Source organism: Meles meles, chromosome 11 (genome assembly GCF_922984935.1).
Source record: "Meles meles chromosome 11, mMelMel3.1 paternal haplotype, whole genome shotgun sequence".
In the NCBI taxonomy this organism is placed as follows: domain Eukaryota; kingdom Metazoa; phylum Chordata; class Mammalia; order Carnivora; family Mustelidae; genus Meles; species Meles meles.
The window spans coordinates 23,612,184-23,632,817 of NC_060076.1; the positions used below are offsets into that span (position 1 = coordinate 23,612,184).

The 20,634-nt window shown below is 47.5% G+C and overlaps 1 protein-coding gene across 5 annotated transcripts in view; it reads left to right on the forward strand.

Annotated features, from left to right (window-relative positions):
• EPB41L4B (erythrocyte membrane protein band 4.1 like 4B) overlaps window positions 1–20,634 on the forward strand; it is a 123,726-nt gene that overhangs the window by 15,404 nt on the left and 87,688 nt on the right. For all 5 annotated transcript variants that reach the window (XM_046021784.1, XM_046021786.1, XM_046021785.1 and 2 more), the window contains exon 2: window positions 20,008–20,112. In XM_046021784.1, coding sequence (XP_045877740.1) covers window positions 20,008–20,112 — 105 coding nt within the window. The remainder of the gene's footprint in view (window positions 1–20,007; window positions 20,113–20,634) is intronic.

A 20,634-nucleotide genomic window follows, 5' to 3' on the forward strand; every position in this document is an offset into this window, starting at 1 on the left:
TTTTTTTGCAAATGATTTTCTTTTGGTAGAGTACACATTAAAAATTCGATCATTAGTGACATTTAGTACACTCAAGGCATTAGGTTCCCATCATCACTGCCTAGCTCCAGAACATTGTCGTGACCTCACAAGGAAACCCTGTACTGGTTAAGCAGTCATTCACCATTCTCCCCGCCCCTGGCAACCACTGATCTGTTTTCTGTCTCTGTGGATTTGCCAGCTGTGGATATTTCATATAAACAGAATCGTACAGAATATTTGGCCTCTTATGTCTGGTGTCTTTCACTTGGCATAATGTTTCCAGAGAACATTGACCATTAACATTAATGGAAGCACTTTACATGGCCTAACTCATTGGCTCCTCACAACTGTATTAGCTAGGTGCTTCCTATGAGCGACCTCATTATGCGGATGAAGAGATTGAGGCTCAGAGAGGTTAAGCAACATGCGAGAACACACACAGCACATAAGTGTGCTCTTGCCTTCCTCATCGTCCTCCTGGTCTCTGCTCTGCCTGCTGTTGACCTTGACCCTGAGGGATTAGAAGTGTAAACTCTACGTGTGAAGTAGAAATTGAAGGGCAGAAATGCAACACCAGGAGAGGATTAATCTGTGGCATCAGAATGACATACATGATATGGCTCCAGGAGCAGAAACCAGGATTGGTCCCCCCAGGAGACTGCAGAACAGACCTGCCGAGTTGGATTCTACAGTGAAAGTTCTTAGTTCCATTGGAGTGGGTCAGTTTTGTTAGAGATTTTTCACATGTCAGAGGTCGAGTCTGAGGATTGTGTATCTAGCATCGGAAGCCAACTGGTATTCCAGGATCACTGAAATGTTGCGGACTGAGTCTCAAGAACTAAAAAAGTGAAAAGGATCCCACCTAAAAGATTTCTTCTAAAACTAGTGCCTCCTGTATGCTAGACATAGTTCTGAATGCTTCCTGTATATTTACTCAGTTAATTCTCACAAAAAAATTTACAGGGTGACTATTGCCCTATACAGACAAGGAACCAGGTGCAAAACAGTCAGATACCAGCTCCAGGTTCTTGCCACTAGAATGTGGTGCACCCAGGAAGTCTGGCTCCAGGATCCAGGCTCTTCATCATTTTTTTTCAATCCTCATTTTCAGTTTCTGACTATACCTTTCCTGAAGGTAATGAGATCAGAACAGCCTAGTTGCTTGAATAGGAAGAAGAAAAGGGAAAAAATAATGAGAAAATGTTGTTTTTATTAAAAAGTAATGCTACCTTGTTCTACCAGTTCTTCACTTTTTACTTTTTTATTCTTTTTTTTTTTTAAGTTTTTATTTATTTGAGAGAAAGAGAGAATGAGTGGGGGAAAGGTGAGAGAGAGGAGCAGACTCCCCGCTGAGCAGGGAGCCCAATGCAGAGCTCAGTTGCCCAGTGCAGAGCTCAGTCCCAGGACCCTGGGATCATGACCTGAGCTGAAGGCAGACACTTCACCAACTGAGCCACCCAGGTGCCCCAGTTCTGCACTTTTTAAAAATAAAAGCTATACTTGTTCAGTTTAGAATTAGTTTAAAATTAGAATTAGTGTAGGGATTACTGATTAAAGAAAGTACAGAATATAAATCATAAAATACCTCTACCAAGAGTACCACTTTGACATTTTGTGTATAACCCTGTCCGTTTTTCTCTAAGGGTTGGCAAAAAAATTTTTTCAACAAAAATGTGATCATACTGTGTATACTTAAAAAAGAATTCTGGTAAAACATGTTCTCAGTCTTTACACTGTACTACCGCTTATATGTGAAGAAAGGCTTGGAGAGAGATGATCACGGGCAGGAGAAATCGTATCTTTGCAGCCAAGAGAGCCCCTGTGCCCTTGTGTAGAAGGATCCACAATGGCTGTGGTATGAGATGGTATGTTACTGGGGACTTCTGGCTCATGATAGGGCTGAGGTTGGTCACGGGTTCTGAGGCCAGCTGAGCATGTTGGATCTTCATTGTGTTTCCGGTCTTCATCTCATTTAAAACTTGTAGGCCAGCAGAGCAGGTGTTCTCAGTCCCATTTGGCTGAGGGGGTAGACCAACCCAGAAACGTACATTTGTTCTTTTGACTCTTTGGAACTCCCTGCCGCCTCATTGTGCTTCTCAGATAACCACACCACCAGGCAGAATGACCGGGCACCGTCACAGCTGGACGGGGGAAATCGTGTAGGGGTTCCTTGGAAGTAGAGATGGATTTCCGCCGGGGATGCGAAGCTTCAGGGGAGGTGACCATTGCACTGATTGTAACATTTAGTGACAGAAGATTGGCAGTCCAGGTGGAAGGACAGTGTGACAGCGGCCTCACCGAGGAGGGCAGCAGGAAGAAGTGTCTGAAGAAGCAGAGGAGACGGGGAGAGAGACTAGCACCCCTGGACACGTGGACTTTGTCTCTGCAGGGTGATTGGAGGTGGACGGACAGACTTAGAGGCTGTCGCCAGCATTGTGGGTCTGAATCAGGGTGATGCTGGACATGGGCAGGAGAGGCAGGTGCGGCGGAGTTGGAGGACCTGGAATCCAGTGGATTTGGTGGCTGGATTTAGGAGTGGGATTGAGGGAGAAGCTGAGATGGGACCCCCGTGTTTTGTGCATGGCAGGTTGGGGAGGTAGAGAATCCTGAGAGGAGAGAAGCAGTAGAGAGGGACCCTAGTACTGTGTCGGCTTGGTCTTTGCTTTTGTACAGTTTGCAAAAGTAAGATTTTTATTTGTTTGTTTTCTTTTTTTTAAAGGTCCTCCAGATGGTATAAGTTTTAAGGTGCCACAAAACCTGGATTCACTACTGATTGTGTTTTAGATGAGGCCAGTGTCAGGGGCCAGCAGATCAGACTCCTGGGGAAAGTCTGGTTGGGGCTTGGAATGCAGTTATGTCTGACAGGGCCAGCTAGGAGGCTGGGACAGAGGGGCAGGTGCTGATGTCTGTAGATCTCTGGATGCTTGTTCTCTGCCAGGCGCTGATTTTACGTGGGTTTTTCAGCTCAGAAGTCCCTGAGCATAGGGGCTGATGTTCCTATCACTATTTTACAAATGACAAAAGGAAGGCACCCTAAATTCTTGGCCATTCTGCTCTTTTACTGTCCCCATCTGGGCAGGGTGCACATTTTCAAGGAAGAGCAAATAATGAAGAGATGGACATTTACTGAGTGCCTGCTGTATACACACAGCCAAGCCAGGGAGCTAGGTGAATACAAGACGGAGTCAAAGATGCATCTTTTTTCTTAAGCAGCTGCCTGTTTAGTGAGGAGATGGGTCTTTTGTATTCACTGAGAATTCTGTAGCTTTTCCATGCTTTCCTCACATTTTTTCTTGCTGAAGAACCAGGGCAGGAGACAGGCAAACAGTAGTGATACACCTTACTTTGTGTAGAACATGTTGCAAGCCAGCCCTCATCGGGCAGAGCTCTGAGATAGTTGGCGCTAAAATGTGCAGAAACTCCTATCTGGCACATGGGACCCAAGGAAGAAAGCAGGACTTGAGTAATCCATTGAAAAATCATGGCTCTGAATCCCAGTGTGGGTTATTTTTAGTCTCAGTTGTTTATCTTCTAGCTATGCACATAAGATGGCATGAGAAGGCGATGAAGACGTGTCTCTATGGTTTGGCCCAAACTGAATTTTAAGCCTCCTCTTTTTATATTCCTGTGCATTATGCTGAGTGAAATAAACCTTCCACAAAAGAGTACCCCCCATATGATTCCACATATATGCAGTTCTAGAACTGGCAAAGCTAGTCTGTGGAGAAACTAAATCAGAAGAGCCGTTGCTTCTAGGGGCCTGGAGAGGGCTGCTGGGATTGCCCGGGAACCTTATGGGGCGACAGGAACGGGCTGAATGGTACCAGGGTGGGGGGTTGCACAGATGTTTCCACCCGTCAAAGTGAAACCGTGCAGATATGTTAAGGAAATTTATTACCACCAGCCAAAAAAGATGTGTAAAAAAATTAATGGAGGAATGAATGAAGAGGATACAGAACCTTGGTAATCGTTAAAGCTGAGAGGCAGGTGTTTAATATGCTGTTTTGCGTTTAGTTGAAATTGTCCGTATTAAAAGGTTTCCTAAAGAAGGAGGGGACCAGGTTTTCTTTGTTGATTCCTCCTTTTCGGAATCCAGTGAATTCTCCTTCCAGAGAAGTCTGGTCTCCTGAGGGACATGCATGCTCTCTGGGCACTGGGGTTGGTCCCAGCCAGCCTGGCTATGCTGCTCTCTCCAGTTTGCTTGCTTTCTGCCTTGCTGGTGGCCATGAATCTTGAACTCTGCCTTTCTCCCACTGGCACCTGCCACCACCCCTATTTTTTTGTCCCTGTCCTTTTGTTGTTCCTTTGATCCGGGAACTGACCCTCCCCTTTTGTGGGACTTTGACCATCCCACTCCACCCATGACGGCTTCCTCTTATCTTTGACTCTCTGACTCCTTGGGCCACCGTGATTCCAAGTCGTTCTCTGCTGTTAATTGACTTGAGTTTCATTTCTCTTTAGCTTAGGGTGGTAAAGTGCCACCTGCGTGCCTTTGTTCAGAGATACAAGGTCTGTGAATTGGAGGACAGTGTCCCCACATTCCTAGGCAGCTGTAAGCCAGTACGTGCTGTGAACTTCGAAGCAGGCAAAACAAGTCTGTGGTACCTGTAGGATGGAAGAAAGGGGTAGAAATGGGAAAGAAGCATGCGGGGGCTTCTGGGAGTCCAGTAGTTTCCTATTTTGTGTGTGTCACCCTTTGATTAAAAAGTAAACTAGAGGGGGGCATCTGGGTAGCTCAGTGGGTTAAGCCTCTGCCTTTGGCTCAGGTCATGATCCCAGGGTCTCAGGATCCAGCCCCACGTCAGGCTCTCTGCTCAGCGGGGAGCCTGCTTCCCGCTCTCTCTGCCTTCCTCTCTGCGTACTTGTGATCTGTCTCTCTCTCTCTGTCAAATAAATAAATAAAATCTTAAAAAAAAATAGAGGTTAATGCAAGGTTTTACAAAATCGCCACTTTTCACATGATAAAATTCAAATTTGTAGACTTAAAAAAAAAAATAGGAAGCTCTGAATTCCCAGAGTGGCAGTTGGCTAGATCTGTGTGGTGACTGCGTCTGCCCCCAGCCCCCCACCGTTCATCATGGCCTGCTTCAGTCATGGGCCTGGCCCCCGTCGTTGCACCACTCCCATTCCCCGTTCTGCGCACCTCGGGCAGGAATCCTTCAAGGCGGCTTGTGTGGGGGTGGTACCTGAGTAAACCCACACAGAACTTCCTCCTCCATTCACATTCTGTTGGTCTCCTAGAAGGTATGAGTGTTGTGGTGATGGGGGAGGGGGGTGTCAATGCCTGCTTTAGAGTCAGTCTTGTAGGAATACCTTCTGGCAAGGATTTGAATTGTAGGAATACCTTCTGGCATGGATTTGAAGTCCTGAGGTGCTGGGATCTTGTGTGTTAAGACATTCCAGGTGATTTAGTTCTGCTTGAACTGGGGACAGTTGGGACAGGCTTATGACCAATCCACCGCAGTTGAAGAAGGTACTCTATTTGTACCTAGGTGTCGAGGTCTGTCAATAATTTTCCTATTTGTGTATTCTATTTTTTTTTTAATTTTAAAAGATTTTATTTATTTATTTTGACAGAGAGAGAGAGATCACAAGTAGGCAGAGAGGCAGGAAGAGAAAGGAGGAAGCAGACTCCCTGCCGAGCAGAGAGGCCAATGCGGGACTCGATCCCAGGACCCTGAGATCATGACCTGAGCTGAAGGCAGAGGCTTAACCCACTGAGCCACCCAGGCACCCTGTGTATTCTATTTTAAAGTAATATTGCACAATAATACTAGTTAGTGCTTGTATCTTGCTTGGCATTCTGTTGTTGCTTTTAAAAATACATTTATGATTGGTGGGGCACCTGGATGGTGCCATGGGTTAAGCATCTGACTCTTGATTTCAGCTCAGGTCATGATCTCAGAGTCCTGAGATCGAGCTCACTTCAGGTCCGTGCTCCATGGGGAATCTGCTTGAGCTTCCCTCTTACCCCTTCCCTCTGCCTCTGCCCCTCCCCTGCTCGAGTGTATGTGCACACACATGCCCCTGCTCTCTCTCAAAAAAAAAAAAAAAAAAAAAAAAAAAAAAGATGACCGGAAAATTTTTTTCTTAGTTAATGGATATGAAAGGCTAACTTTCTGGGTGGTGAACTCACAGTCAAGATTCTTATAATAGTTCACACTAACCACAAACCACATACCTCAGGGAAATAATCTTGTTAATGCCATCCTTACAAATCCAAGCCTACAGGCTGTAAGCATCACACCTCCTTTCCTCCATCTGAATGTGTCATTCTCTGCCTTCTTCTTGCAGATTTTTTTTTTTTTTGTAAGAATACTGAATCACCAAAAAGAGAGGGAGAGAGAGGAAAAATCGAAGGCCAGCTAGAAAAAAATGTGATTTGTGTGCCCTTGCCTCACATGGGTGGTTGCTGTGCCTCAGTTACAGTTCTGTGTCTCTAACTGCCAAGCTCACCATAGACAGGGTTAAAATCTTATGCGCTTTTCCACTCATGAACTTTTTTTTGAAACTTGTTCACGCACACAGAGCCAAGTAAAAAGCCTGAAAATTCTGTGCCTTAGCAGTTGGCGTGATCACTAAAAGTTTTAAACTGTAGGCAAATTTCCTAGTTGGGTTCACCGTCCGTGATTTTAGAATACCAGGTCTGGGTGGCTCCCGAGGAAGTTGGGCTCCATGGCTGCTGTGACTCAAGCGGGGCCCCCCAGCGAAGGCTCTGGATCCCCAGAGGGCTCTGCGTGGGGGGAGGTTCCTGGGGCTGAGAGTCTGCGGTCCTGAGCACAACTCCGGCTCTGCCCGGGCCTGCTGCATGTTTCCATCTTCTCCACACATCCCCGGGTGCTGTGTCCTCTCCATCGTACAAGCAGGAAACAGACCTCAAAAGGCTAGGGGGCTTAGCTGGCCTTATGCCACTTGCGAATGGTGGAGCCCAGGTTCAGACCTGGTTCCAACCTGAAACCGTGGGCCTCCCCGTTAGACAGCTCAGGCTGCGGTAACAGAATGCCTTAGACGGCGTGGCTTAAAGCACAGATGTTTCTTTTCTCTGGTTCCGCAAGTTCGAGATCAAGGTGCTGGCAGAGTTGGCCTTCCTGGAGGCCTCTGTCTCTCCTGCGCTGGTGGCTGGCTGGCCCCTTGCTGCTTCTCCTCTCTCTGTCTCCCCCCTCGCGTGGCCATCCCCATTGTCTCTGCGTCACCTTGTCTTTCTCTAAGGATACCAGTCAGATCAGAGTAGGGCCCACCCTAATGAACTCATTTGAACCTCTTTAAAGGCTCTGTCTTCAAATATAGCCTCATTCTGAGGCACTGGGGGGGGAAGGCTTCAAGGTATGAAATTTGGGGGGACACAGTTCAGCCCATGACACACTCCTCTGTTACTTGATCTCCATAGAGCTCGTGTCCTTCTGTGAACGGGCATGCTAGGGAGAAAGAGGCCACCTCCATCAAGGGGGGTGTCTGATGGGCTCACTCTGGGGCTAAGGCCTGTTAAATTCTTCATTTCATTTGGAACTTAAACATCTTGACCAGGTAAGAAATTCCCTGGCCCCAAACTCAGCCTGAGTGGAGGGAGAGAGCTGGGACTGAACGGCTCCCCCTCTCCTGCCCCTCCCCCGCCGCCCTGCATGCTGACCCTAGAGCTGGTGCCTTCAGCCACTGCATCACAGGGTGGGCTATGACATCTGGAAGCCCCTGGAGGGCTCCACAGAGAGAAGGGAAACAGTTTGGACGGGACTGGGGCGTTCAGGGAAGCTTCGTGTGTGAGGTGGCATTGACCTGCCTTATTTTGTAAATCGAGTCGCACTCCTAAACCGCTGGTTGGATGGGGCCGTCCTCCACCCAAAGTTAGTTCTCTTCAGGTTTCTTGGCTGGTTTCCCTGGGAATTCATTGCATATTTATTTATGTGGGGTTATTTGCTTTCAGAATTGCATGGCGGGGGAATCTGCAATCTGGCTGCAGAAAGTAATTTGGCAATTCATTTTCAGGGCTGCCCTTCTTCCAGCAGCTTGTTTCAAACTCAACCTCTGGCACAAAGGCATCCATCATTTTAATTGCGTGTTACTGTTTAGTCAGGCACAAATTTGTTTCATTTTCTTTTTCCTTTCTCCTGTGGGTTTTTTTTCCCCCTGAACCACCATTTAAAAAAGCCAAAAATATTTCCCTAAACCAGGCACTTTTTATAGTTAAGGAGTTTTTAACACTGAGACTTCTGGTTTTTCAGTGTTGCATATTTGGTTCTTAACCTTTCAGAGACGCAAGACTTGCCTGTTCTTTTTCCTGTTGCGATAACATCCATAATACAGTTGTCTCAAGATGGACCAAGGAAAGACCGTTGACAGTTCTGTCGATCCCAGGGTCGGAAGGTTCACGTTCTCTTCCTGACGTCGCACTGGCTGCCTGGCAGCGTGACCTGCCTCATTTCACCCACCTGTAAAATGAGGGACTTGAACGCACTGATTTCTAGAACTTTCCTGTGTTCCTCCTCGGGAACTTGGATATTGAGTAGGGCTCCTTACCAAGGCCTGCTCACTGTGGCTACCTAAGGATGCCCACCAGGGAGCGTGTTCTGTTCCATATCAAACGTTTTTAATCTGCTTGGTCACAGTTGATGCCTTTTTTTTTTTTTTTTTTTTTTTTTTTTTTAAGTTCAAGGATAAAAATCAATCCTGTATCCCTCAGAAACGTTCTAAGGGATAAAAATCACTGATGCCATGAAATTAGATAGGGTAGAACGTTTAATTTTGTTGTCCCGTGCTTAAAAGATTTAGCTTTTGTTGCTGCACGTATTTTCTCACTATAAAAGAACGTTATTGGTGTCTGTGAAGTTGGGCATGGAGTACAGTAGCTCACCCCCTTTATAGGCTCCACCATGGACCAGGGGCGGGGATGAAATGGGGCTTAAGAGCCACAGGTAGGTCTGAGTTGGATCCCGACAGAAGTCTGTGTACTGGATTTTGCTTTAGGGTCGTGGAAGAAACTCAGTTGTTCACAGCTTGGAGTTGTTTCCTCTTTTTCTACCCCGTAGCACCTTCACCCTCGCTGAGGACATAGACTGGTCCCAACCACTGGCTTGGATTCCCAAAGGCAGGGCTCAGGCCAGACTGTGTCAGCACCCTCCAAACCCTAACTCCTTTGCCGTTTGTGAGCTTGAAGTGTTTGTTATGGGACTTCTCGAGTACACGAAGTACAGAGAATAGCATGATGCAGCTCTCAGGTGTACAACACCCGTTTATTAACTGTTTTCCTGGAGTATTTTATTCATTTTGTTTCATTTTATTTTTGTTTTTGTTTAAAGATTTTATTTATTTGACAGAGCGAGGGAGCATAAGCAGGCAGAGCAGCAGAGGGAAAGGGAGAAGCAGGCTTCCCACTGAGCAGGAACCTGACGCGGGACTCGATCCCAGGACCCTGGGATCGTGACCTGAACTGAAGGCAGGCACTTAACCAACTGAGCCACCCAGGTGCCCCTTTCTGGTGCAATTTATTGAGTTCTTAATATGTAGTTGGTGAGTGTAGAGTAATATTCCAACTCTTGATTTTAATGTTTCTCCTTAGGAGAATTAGTGGCCTTTCAAGAATAGTTTTTTGGTTTGTTTATTCCTTCCTCCCCCTCCCTAGAATATGTTTATTCTACTTCCTTATCTCCAAGCAGGTGATACCCTAAGCTAGCATTACAGTGTAGGGATTTCCAAAGAAACATTTTTTAAAGTTACACAAAGATTTATGTACACATACATATGCCACGAACACCTGCTGTATCTGTGTATGTGTATGGTTTTCATTCTGGTTATCTATTGTTGGATAACAAACTCCTCCACTGAGGCTCAGTGACTTAAAACTACAACCAGGATCCTCTCCGTCAAGGATTTGAGTGGGGCTCAGCTGGGAGATTGTTCTGCTGCTCATGGCATTGACCAGGGTCACCAGCAGTATTCTTTTGGAAGATGGGCTGGTGTGGAGGGCCAAAGATGACTGTGCTCCCCTGGTGCTTTGGCAGGGAGGTCTGCAAGACTGGACTCCGCTGAGACAGTTAATGGGAATACCTGCCTGTGGCCTCTTCAGCCTGGCAGTCTTAGGGTACTTGGGCTTTTTACATGATGGCTGGCTTTACCCATAGAGAAGCATCCCAAGAGAATGGGCACCTCACCTTGGAAATGACAAAACATTACTCACACAATATTCTATTTGGCTGAGGCAATGCCAGATTCTTCCAGATGCAAGGGAGAAGAACAAAGATCTTAAAAAGAGAGAGAGAGAGAGAAAAGATCTTGCTGCCATGTTTGTAAGCACAGTTAAAAAGTAAAACACACTGGGGCACCTGGCTGGCTCCGTCAATCATGTATCTGACTCTTGGTTTTGGCTCAGTTCATGATCTCAGAGTCATGAGATCGAGCTCCATGGTCAGCTCAGAGTGTACTTGAGATTCTCCCTCTCCCTCTCCCTCTGCCCCTCCCGCCAGCTCTGTGTGTCTCTCTTTCAAATAAATAAACAAAAATTTTATAACACATGGGCACGCATGCACACACACACACACACACACACACACACACACACACATACACACTTAACACCTTAGGTACTTGCCACCTGCGAAATTTTGAGTCCCCCATGTCCTTGATTGTCTTCGGATTGAAGATAGAGGCCCCTGAGGTGGAAAGCCCCTGCCCATTCAGGTCATTCAAAGCAGTCTCCTGTCCACTGTTTCCATTCACTAGAGATTTCAGTGGACTCATTTGGGCAGAGAGCACAGTGACAGATTACATGACTCACCTGGCCTAGTAAGGAAGGTGATAAGGAGAGGCCCCCCCCAACCTAGAACTTTTAAGAGCAATTTGTCCAGTGAATCTTTGTGTTAGGGAGGCTCTCTGATGCTCCGTTAATGTCCCTGTTGGTAGGAATAGCATATTGCAATTGGCCTGTTAGATATGTCACCCCAAATTGAAGAGTACTCAACACATGCTTTCTCTGGTGTTCCTTACTGAGAGTTTCAATCATAACATTTGAAGATGTATTTTATTTACTTGGAAGAGAGAGAGTGAGAGAGAACGAGAGTGGGAGGGAGGGGCAGAAGAAGAAAATCTTTTATTTTTTTTTTTTAAGATTTTATTTATTTATTTGACAGACAGAAACCACAAGTAGGTAGAGAGCAGAAACAGAGGGGGGAAGCAAGCTCCCTGCTGAGCAGAGAGCCCAACGTAGGGCTCGATCCCAGGACCCTGGGATCATGACCTGAGCCGAAGGCAGAGGCTTTAACACACTGAACCACCCAGGTGCCCCAGAGGGAGAGAATCTTTAAGGAGACTCCTTACTGAGTGCAGAGCCCAACACAAGGCTCAGACCCATGAGATCAGGATCTGGGTCGAAATGAGTTGTTGGATGCCCAACTGACTGAGCCACCTGGGCGTAACATTGGAAGTGTTAGTCAAAACCAGTTTTCAGACAGCCAGCATCAAGTAGTTTTAGGTGTCTTGGACTTCATTCAGCATTGCAAGGAATAAAAGGAAAACCATCCCTTAAACAACTGTTGAGTCTCTTGTGCATGCTTGGAAGGAGCTATAGGGAGACAGAGGTCACTAGATGTTGGCTATTCCACACTGATTGCAAGAAGGTTCATAGGATCATGGCCAGGGGCTCATTTAATTCTAGCAGCAGCCCTCTGAGGGCTATGGCATTAAGGGAACAAATGAGTTCTTTGAATTTCTGTTGCTTGGCCCGAAGATGGGTTTATCCACCGGGAACTGTGGCTGAGCAATAGTTAATCAATAATGCACCACACAGTCTGTGTTTTAAATTGATCTCTCCATTACTTGAAGCCAATATGGCAGTGTTCTGCGGTGGAATGGTGAGACCTAAAATCTGCCCACACCGTCCTCATGCAGCGTATTTGAGAGCCCCTTTCCCAACGTGGAAAGGACCCTGGTTCTCAGTGCAGGTGGTGAGTAGGGTCTCTGTTCACTGAGTCATGCACCAAAATAGCAGTCACTTTCTTCCAAGATCATTCTTACTTCCCTGTTGATTAGAAATTAAGGGCAGTTGTTTTTGTTGCTTCCTCTGATTTCTAGGAGATTGTTAGCCAGGCATGTCAGGAAATTAATATCATTGTGCTCTGTTTTACCAGAATTGAATTTCCAGGAGCTGCCCAGACTGTTGATGTCCCCCTCAGCACAGTGTCTTGGCTTCTGTGTTAGTTTGTGAGCAAATCATCTGCTGTCCCTTCTGCCACAATTTGCCTGCCCTCCGAACAAATTAGTAATTGCCTCCCCACCAGGAGATCTGTTTGTGTTGGACTGTGTGGCCTTGTAACCCAGACCATGTAGGCTCTCAGTATTTGTGTGTTGAATTGGGCTTAAGAAAAAAAAATTTTTTTTAAGATTTTATTCATTTGAGAGAAGAGAGCGTCAGTGACAGAAGAAGAGGGAAAGGGAGAAGCTCCCTACTCCTGAGTACGGAGTCTGATATGGGGCTCAGTCCCAGGACCCTGAGACATGACCTGAGCTGAAGGCAGCCATGTAACCCACTGATCCACCCAGGCGCCCCTTAGGAAATATTTCCTGTTTGCAGGACATGTTCTGTGTGCTCAGAGCCACAGAGGCAAATGAGTTGAGTAGAGAAACAATGGAGTGAGGTAGAAATCTATCCTAAAAAAAAATCAGAAAGACTGGATCCTGATTTTAGTTCTACCACTTAGAGGCAATATGAACTTGGTCACGTAACCTCTCTGAGGCTCAGTTTTCCTCTCTGCAAAAATGGGGTCCGGGAATGTTGGTAAACACGAAGTCGTCTTCAACTAGGGGTTGGAATTTATAAGCTGGACAGTCTGGCTTTAAATCCTACAGATGGTGGATATTGTTACAAGTCCCCAAATTTTGCTGATGGCTGAGATGGTATTTCTCACAAGGAAATTCAAGGTAATAATTTTTTTTTTTGTAATTTCAGGTATTTATTTGGTAAATTCAGATAGTTGGTAATTTCACATATCCTGGAGTAAACAGTTTCTATTTGTCCTTAATGACTTAGTACTGATGGCAATGGGGACAGAGATGCCTGGGCTGTGTGTGTGTGTGTGTGTGTGTGTGTGTGTGTGTGTCTGTGCGTCTGTGTAAAATAGCTAGTTCTACTAAAATGTAGAAAATTATCAAATTATAAAATTGTGCGGATGGGGGTGCAGAGCTGGTAACTAACCATGAGATTAGCACTTCGGAGAAACAGTTGAAACAGGCCCTGAGGCAGGTGCCTTCTGGTAACTGCTGGCCACAAGCGACCGGAGACCAGGCGGACTTCGGAGAGCTGCATTAACTCAGGGCCTTTACAAACCTGAAAAGGAAGGAATTGATTTCCAGGGACCAACATGGGTTTACAGAAATCCCCAAAACTGGGACTAGTCTCTGCTTTTCTTCAAAGGGAATTACTAAACTGCTCTCTATCGTGGACTCCCTGAACTTTGATTTTTGTTAAGTATTTGGCAAAAAGCATATTGTGTCATTCCTGTGGACAAGTGAGAGAAACGAAGTTGGAAGGAAAGTAATAATAATTCCTTTGTGTGGATAGGGCACAGCAGTTTACTGTGCGTGCTCATATGCTTGCTTGTTTTCTTATTTTTTATTTCGTTTTACTTTATTTATTTTTTAATAAGTTCCACACCCAGTGTGGGGCTTGAGCCCACAACTCTGAGATCAAGAGTCGCACACTCTACCAACTGAGCCAGCCAGGTGCCCCTCTTGCTTTTGTTTATTAATACAATGACTTAGCAAGGTTGATGGGGCAGGTGAGAGCACCCCGTTTTTCAGATGAAGCTGAGACTCATGTGGTTACCTAAGGTCACAGTCGAATTACTAGAAAAGTGGTACAACTGGATTCTAACCCAACATGTTTGGCTTCTAAGAGTCTCAGGGCATGACCCCACCAGGGTCACCCTGTGTATGTTAATAACTGGGTTGAGGCCACCATCAGATGGCACCTTTGGTACTGTACAGCTCAAGAAGGCATCCCCACTTGCCACCTCCACCCCTCCGCCCTCACTCCCCACCCCTGCCTGCATTAAGTTCCCGCAGGTTGTAAAACCGAGATCAGTATCTGATATGTGGGGTAATAGCCCGGGACTCATAAAGTTCTTAACAGGATATGTCATGGGCCAATTTAAATAAGATGACATGTGTTTGAACAAATGTAAAAGTTTGCACTTAGATTTAGAAATGATCACCACAGTTATTTGGGTTATTTTTTAGCCCATATATAAAAAATCCCGAACTTGAGATTATTTTGTATATGTATAAGGCATAGCCCAGTGTGGTATGGCTTCCAGAACACCAGTGCGTTGGAGCAGACAAGGCGTCTGGAAAGCAAGATGATAGGCCCAGGGTTCTGCAGACCACGATCCCAGTTGGCTGTAGAGAACTCCCAGCGGCGATGGGCTGGGAAGATCAGGCGTCCAAAAGATTAGGCATTTGGAGACTGTTGTGGGGACTGAGGGTCCCCTTCATCTGTCCTCACCAGTGCGTGTTTACTGAGCTTCAGAATGTCAGATGGTTGGAAGCAGGGATGAGTCGGACAGGGTGCCACAAGGGAGACGTTTCATAATGACCACTGTCGCTTCAGCGTGGCCATGGGGATTGGCTTGCTGCCGGGGGGGGGGTGGGACTAGGGACGTAGGAGGTGGGCGCCTAGGCAAAGGGATGACACGGGCAACGCCGTTCTGGGGGACCTGCTGCGTATGTTGGGTGGGCGTTGTGGTCGGAGAGTATATTTGATTGGAGCCCAGGGTATACATGGGGCCTGGCGAGATGAGACGAGTGTTGGGCAGGGGAGCCTCCTCAGGTGCACAGTTTTTGTGCAGAAGGGGGACTGAGGTGAGGGCTGTGTTGTGTGAACTCCATTCTGGCGAACAGGGGAAGATAGATGGGTTTTAGCAGGGGCTCTTTCTGTGGTGCGGGTACAAGGAGATATCACTGAGCCGTGGGGGGGGGGGGGAGCCTGTCTGAGGGTGGGTGCAGAGGGCCGTGCCGTCTGGTGGAGGTGGAGCGGATGGACAGAGAGCCTCATGTGCCTGCAAGGACACGGCTCCTGAAACCCTTGCACTGCCCGGATGTCCTGCTTGTCCATGTTAGTTCCCAGCCAGAGTGTATCCAGTCGCCCGGCCCACAGCTTCTCTCGTCCTTTCTGACCTGGGGATGCCCAGCGTGGGGTTCGGATGCATTGGCTTCTGTCCTCGTTCAAGACCACAGTTGACCTGTTACACTGCACGCGGGTCAGGCTGCGGTAAGAGGGTCAGGATGGTTCCTTTACTGGGGGAGACAGTTAAGACATCAGCTGTCCAGGAGTCCTCCTTACCAGGAGGATGGCCGAGAACCCATAAATACACGGCCCGGGAAGCCCTAACTGGCTGGTAGAAAGAGCACGGTGTCCGTACCGTTCCCTGCTGGCTGCCTGCCCAGCCCGGCCTTCAGCTGCTACCTCTGTACTCTTGCTTTGCACAGGGTGTTGATGAACTTGGTGATTTTTTTTTTTTTTAAGCCCCTTTCTGATCCGAAGTTGCTGCTCAGAGAGACGTACTGACTCAGAACCACCGTTGCAGGTCCTTGTGCGAAGTGATGTGTTGAGGCGGGAGGCGGGAAGCCAGAACTCGAGGGCAGAGCTTCTGCCCTGCCATGTTTGGGGACAGCCTGCCGTTATGCGTCTTGAGGTAGAAGCGTCGCTGGATTCCAGAAGAGTGATCCGGACTGAGTTAAGATTTACGCTCAGTACAGTCAGCTTCAGAAGGCGGGGGATGAGTGGTCTTGCTACTGTGGTTCGGGGTCATGCCGTTTTGGGTGCCGTTGCTCCCCACGGATGACTTATTCGCTGAGGGCTTCCCGTAGCTCTTCGGTCTTTCGGACTCGGTGACCCCAGGGTACCCCAAGCCCCGGAATAGTGGCTGGCACTCCATGAGGCCAGTATCTGTTGAATGAATGAGTGGATTCATCACAGCTGAGGAGACGTCAAGGCAGGGAGGCAACAAGGAGCGGCCTCCAGTCTTGTCACGTTAATGGATCTCTCACTGTAACCACGAGACAGCACTTCACGTAACAGCCATGGAATCGTGTTTAGGTAAATGGCCTTGGAAGTGCAGCACGGTTCCCTAGGCACTTGTTCCTGGAAGACTTAATGTGAAAAGATTTTAACGAGCGCATCCTCATTGAGGCCTGCTGCTGGTGAAGTATCAGTCTGCTGTCTGCGCTTTAGCATGGTCGGTCCAGGTGTGTTCTCCGTGCCAGACCCCATCCCCCCGCCCCCCAACCAGCAGAGCCGGCGCGCCAGCCAGGCAGCAAACATGTCTATGGGGCGCCTGCCGTGTGCCAGCCGGGGATGTGCTTTGGGGATGGGGGGGCGGGGAGATGAACACAGTTGGTTCCTGCCCTCAGCCTCAGGTCAGAGTAAGACAGGAACAAAGGTGACCGCGGTGTAGGGTGGTAAGTGTGTGTGTAATAGGGACACGCACTTGCTTATGGGAACACAGGAGGGGCACTTACCACCCTGGGTACGGGGAAAGGGTGGGGTAGTGAAGGAGGGGCCGTTTGGGCGAAGCCTGAGATGACAGTCTGTGGGCTTCTGGGGGCTGCCCCGGGTGGCGTGTCCGGGCTGGCAGGACCAGGAGAGTTACCTGGAACCTTCTCGGTTTTTGAGTGGACACTCTGTGGGCTGGGAGGAGCGAGAGATTGCTGTGGGTTCAGGGGGTGTGGCCTGGACCCTCCTGGCTTTGTCTGACCTTTCACTCCCTGGGACCTCTGTTTTGAGGACCCCTCTCTCCCAGCCTTCATAATCTCACCAGATTCTTTTTAGAGCTGAAAAGGGCCACTGGGAATTCTCTCTTCCAGAGGAAGAGACCAAAGAGCATAAGGGGCTGGGGGAGGTGAGTGGGGGAAGGTGTTTAGAGGTGAGTCGGTAAATATGGTGTTTCCGGTCCACCAGGCCCTGCTGTGTCTGGCCCCTCCAGGTCCAGCTGAGCGAGGGTCTGCCGGGACTGCAGCCAGGCTGGCATTGGCAGCGGGACCAGTGGACGCTGGAAGGGTCCTTTTCCCGACCTCCCCCTTGAGCTCCTTCTAGATAAGGGCCATTTTAGAAAGACATCAGAAACCTAAGATTTGGGATGACCTAGAGAGAAGCTTGGGCCAGCTGCCCTTGTTTTCCATGTGTGGAACTGTGTGCTTTCAGTTCCTCTTCTGTGAACGTTAGAATGGCGTACCTGGATGGTAAGCCCTGAACCAAAATAGGGAGACTCAGGTGGGGATGGGCAGTTTGGGGTCAGCTGAGTTCAAGCAACCCTGTCCATTCAGGGTGCCATGCCTGATTTGTAGCTGAGGGAGAAGTCCAGGATGGGCATATGGATTTGGGGAAATTGTGAATCGCTTAAAGTCACAGTTAATGCATCTGGGACTGGGGCGTAGATCTCTTGCTTCCTGCCAGCCCAATTCTGTCTGCCACATCCTGCTGCTAAAGCTGGATGCTAACTAGTTCTGTCCCACTAGGAAACCCACTAATGAGGCACTGGTACGGTGGTGATAGGTGTTAGGTAGACCAGTAGTACTGGACAATAAGGGGAGAATATGTCCGGAGGAAGAGTGCCAGAGTGGTGATTTTTTTTTTTTTAATTTTATTTGTTGTCTAAGAACTGCCAAAAGATCAGTGTTAAAGAACATTTGGGAAGAAAATCATCCCTGGTTTCTCCATCCCAACGTAGCTCTTTGAGGTTTTGCAGGCCATTTTTATCAAGCTGTCCATACAGCACAGGCAGATTTTTACGTAGTTGGAACCACACAGAACTTCTTGTTCCTTTGTGGCCTGTTTACTTAATGTCGACATAAGAATTTTCCTGATTCCTGTCTCATCTTTATAATTATCCTAACAGCCCAGCAGTATTCCCAGGTGTTGACGGGCCCAGCTCTGCGTCCCTGTGGCTGGAGTCAGGTTGCTTCTTCTTCCCGCCCCACCCCACCCCCACCCTTACTGGTAGATAATGGCACCCAGAACTTCCCTGGGCCGGCATCCTTCTGCTCCTCTTGAATTGGTGCTATAATTTTGAGTTGGGTTTTTTTTTTTGTTTTTTTGTTTTTTTTAGTACTGTTTTATATAACAGAAATGCAGAAATGTAGACGTACAAATAAAACAAAGGTACAGTTTCACAAGCTACGGGAAGGCAGACACCCTTGAACCACCACCCACGTCAGGAGCTGGGACCCTGCCAGCCAGCGGGAAGTCTGCCGTGGGCTCTCTCCCCAGCACATCCCCTCTGAGCCCCCGAGAGCAACAACTCCCCCGACTCTATTGTAACCACTTCTTGATTCTGTCTTCAAGTCTTACCATCCAAGTGTGCATCCTTACACACTGCAGTTTCATCTTGCACTTTTTGTTTTTTAAGACTTTATTTATTTATTTGACAGAGTTCACAAGTAGGCAGAGAGGCAGGCAGAGAGAGAGAGAGAGGAGGAAGCAGGCGCCCCGCTAAGCAGAGAGCCCGATGTGGGGCTCGATCCTAGGACCCTGGGATCATGACCTGAGCCGAAGGCAGAGGCTTTAACCCACTGAGCCACCCAGGCACCCCTCGTCTTGCACTTTTTTTAAGGTGTCTTTTAAATCTTTTTTAACCTCTAGGTGCCCCTCCATCCCATTCCCTCCATCTCTTCTGTTTGTTGAAGAAGCTGTATGGTTTGTCCCAAGGAGTTTCTAGAATTTCCTACAGGTTGGATCTTGCTGGTTGCAGCCCCACACAGTTTAGAACATTCCTCTGCATTTCCTGCAGTTGGCTGTTGGATCTGGTGGTTGAATCAGCCCAGGCTTGGTTTGTTGTTGGGGTTTGTTGTTGTTGTTTGTTGCCTGCAGAGAGAGAAAGGTGAGGAGTAAGATTGCATCTTGGGTGGGGGGGGTGTTCTTCATCAGGAGGTACTCAATGGCTAGTTGTCTTCTGTTGTGATGTCAGTAGCCGCTGAGGCTCAGTGCTTATTTTAGCACCTACCCTTCCTTAGAAGTCACAAAACTGTGATATTGCAGTTCTGTTATTCCTTCTTCATTTCGTTGTTGGCATACTACTGTAAGAGAAATTCTGCCTATCTGCTATTTTTAATACCTTTATTGAGGTGGGCATACCATATAACTCACCTATCTGGGGTATATAATTCAGTGGCTTTTAGTATATTCATAGAGTTGTGTGTCTCTGTCCCAGACCCAATGTGGGGCTCGGACTCATGACCCCGAGATCAAGAGTCACATGTTCTGGTGACTTGGCCAGCCAGGCACCTCTGGTTTTGTTGGGATTTTTTGTTGCTTGTGCTTGTGATGTTGTATCTAAGAAGTCAGTGCTTAATCCAAGGTCATGAAGATATATGCCTCTGTTTTGAGAATTTTATAGTTTTAGCTCTTGTGTTTAGGTCTTTGATCCGTTTGGATTTGATGTTTGAATATCCCATCATTTGCTCTTTGATGACCCAATGCTGCAGCTAACGGCCAGATCAGGGCCTCATCTCTTCCGTCTGTTGACAAGTTTTTATCATCAGATGTTGGTTCGCTATTCATCCTGTGAAGTTGTTTTTTGGTGTTTTGTTTTCATTATGCGTGATTAGATTTAATGATGAGTCTTTATTATAATAAGAATAATTAAATTTCCTTAAAAGATTTTATTTATTAGAGTCAGAGAGAAACTGAGAGAGAGAGAATAAGCAGAAGCAGAGGGAGAAGCAGACTCCCCCCACTGAGCAGGGAGCCCGATGCAGGACCTTGAACCCAGGACTCAGGGATTGTGACCTGAGCTGAAGGCAGATGCTTAACTGACTGAGCCACCCGGGTGCCCCCCAAAATTTTTTTTTAATCTAAAAATTAAATTTTTTAAAAAATATGTATACTGGGACGTAAACATGTATGCAGTGTAGAGACAAAAGTGGTTTGAGGGTTTGTTTCTTTTTAAAACGTTTAGTTCTTATCCAGCAGTCACATCCTCAATTTTCATCTACCCGATTGTCTTCCAGAAACATGCCAAAGGCCAGGATCTGTTCGATCAGATCGTGTACCACTTGGACCTCGTGGAAACAGATTACTTCGGCCTCCAGTTCCTAGACTCTTCCCAGGTTACTGTAAGTACTCCTTCGATCCATTTTGGGACAGGGTGACTTTCCGTGCTAATTGCAGATCCAAAGTTGCTGGAGACTGGTAGAGGGAAACCTAGGAGTTAAACCATGACGTTGCTGCTGTAGCGAGTGTTGGGGTGGCAGTGACGGCACCCCATGTCGCTCCTCCTTGTGCCCCACCTTGGGATGGCCAATAACCAGGAGAGAAAGAGAGAAAGAAGCATTCCTGTTGTGCAGGGAATGCATTTGGGAAACATTTCCAAGCATAGGGATGCGACTTGGGCACATCTCTGGAGTTGGTAGAAAGCGGATGACATACCTAGGAATTCTGTTAATGATGCTTTATTTTTGACCAGCACAGAGATCGCCGTGTTGTCTGTGGCTTCTTGCCGGGTGGAGGGCGCGGGTGCCATGAACACTGAAGGTGATCCCAGCCGGGCGTAGTGGGTGCAGGTGCCCGCTTGGAGCAGGTCTTGGCACTATCTGAGAACGAGCTTACAGGCTCCAGGAGGTTGTGTTAGGTCAGCA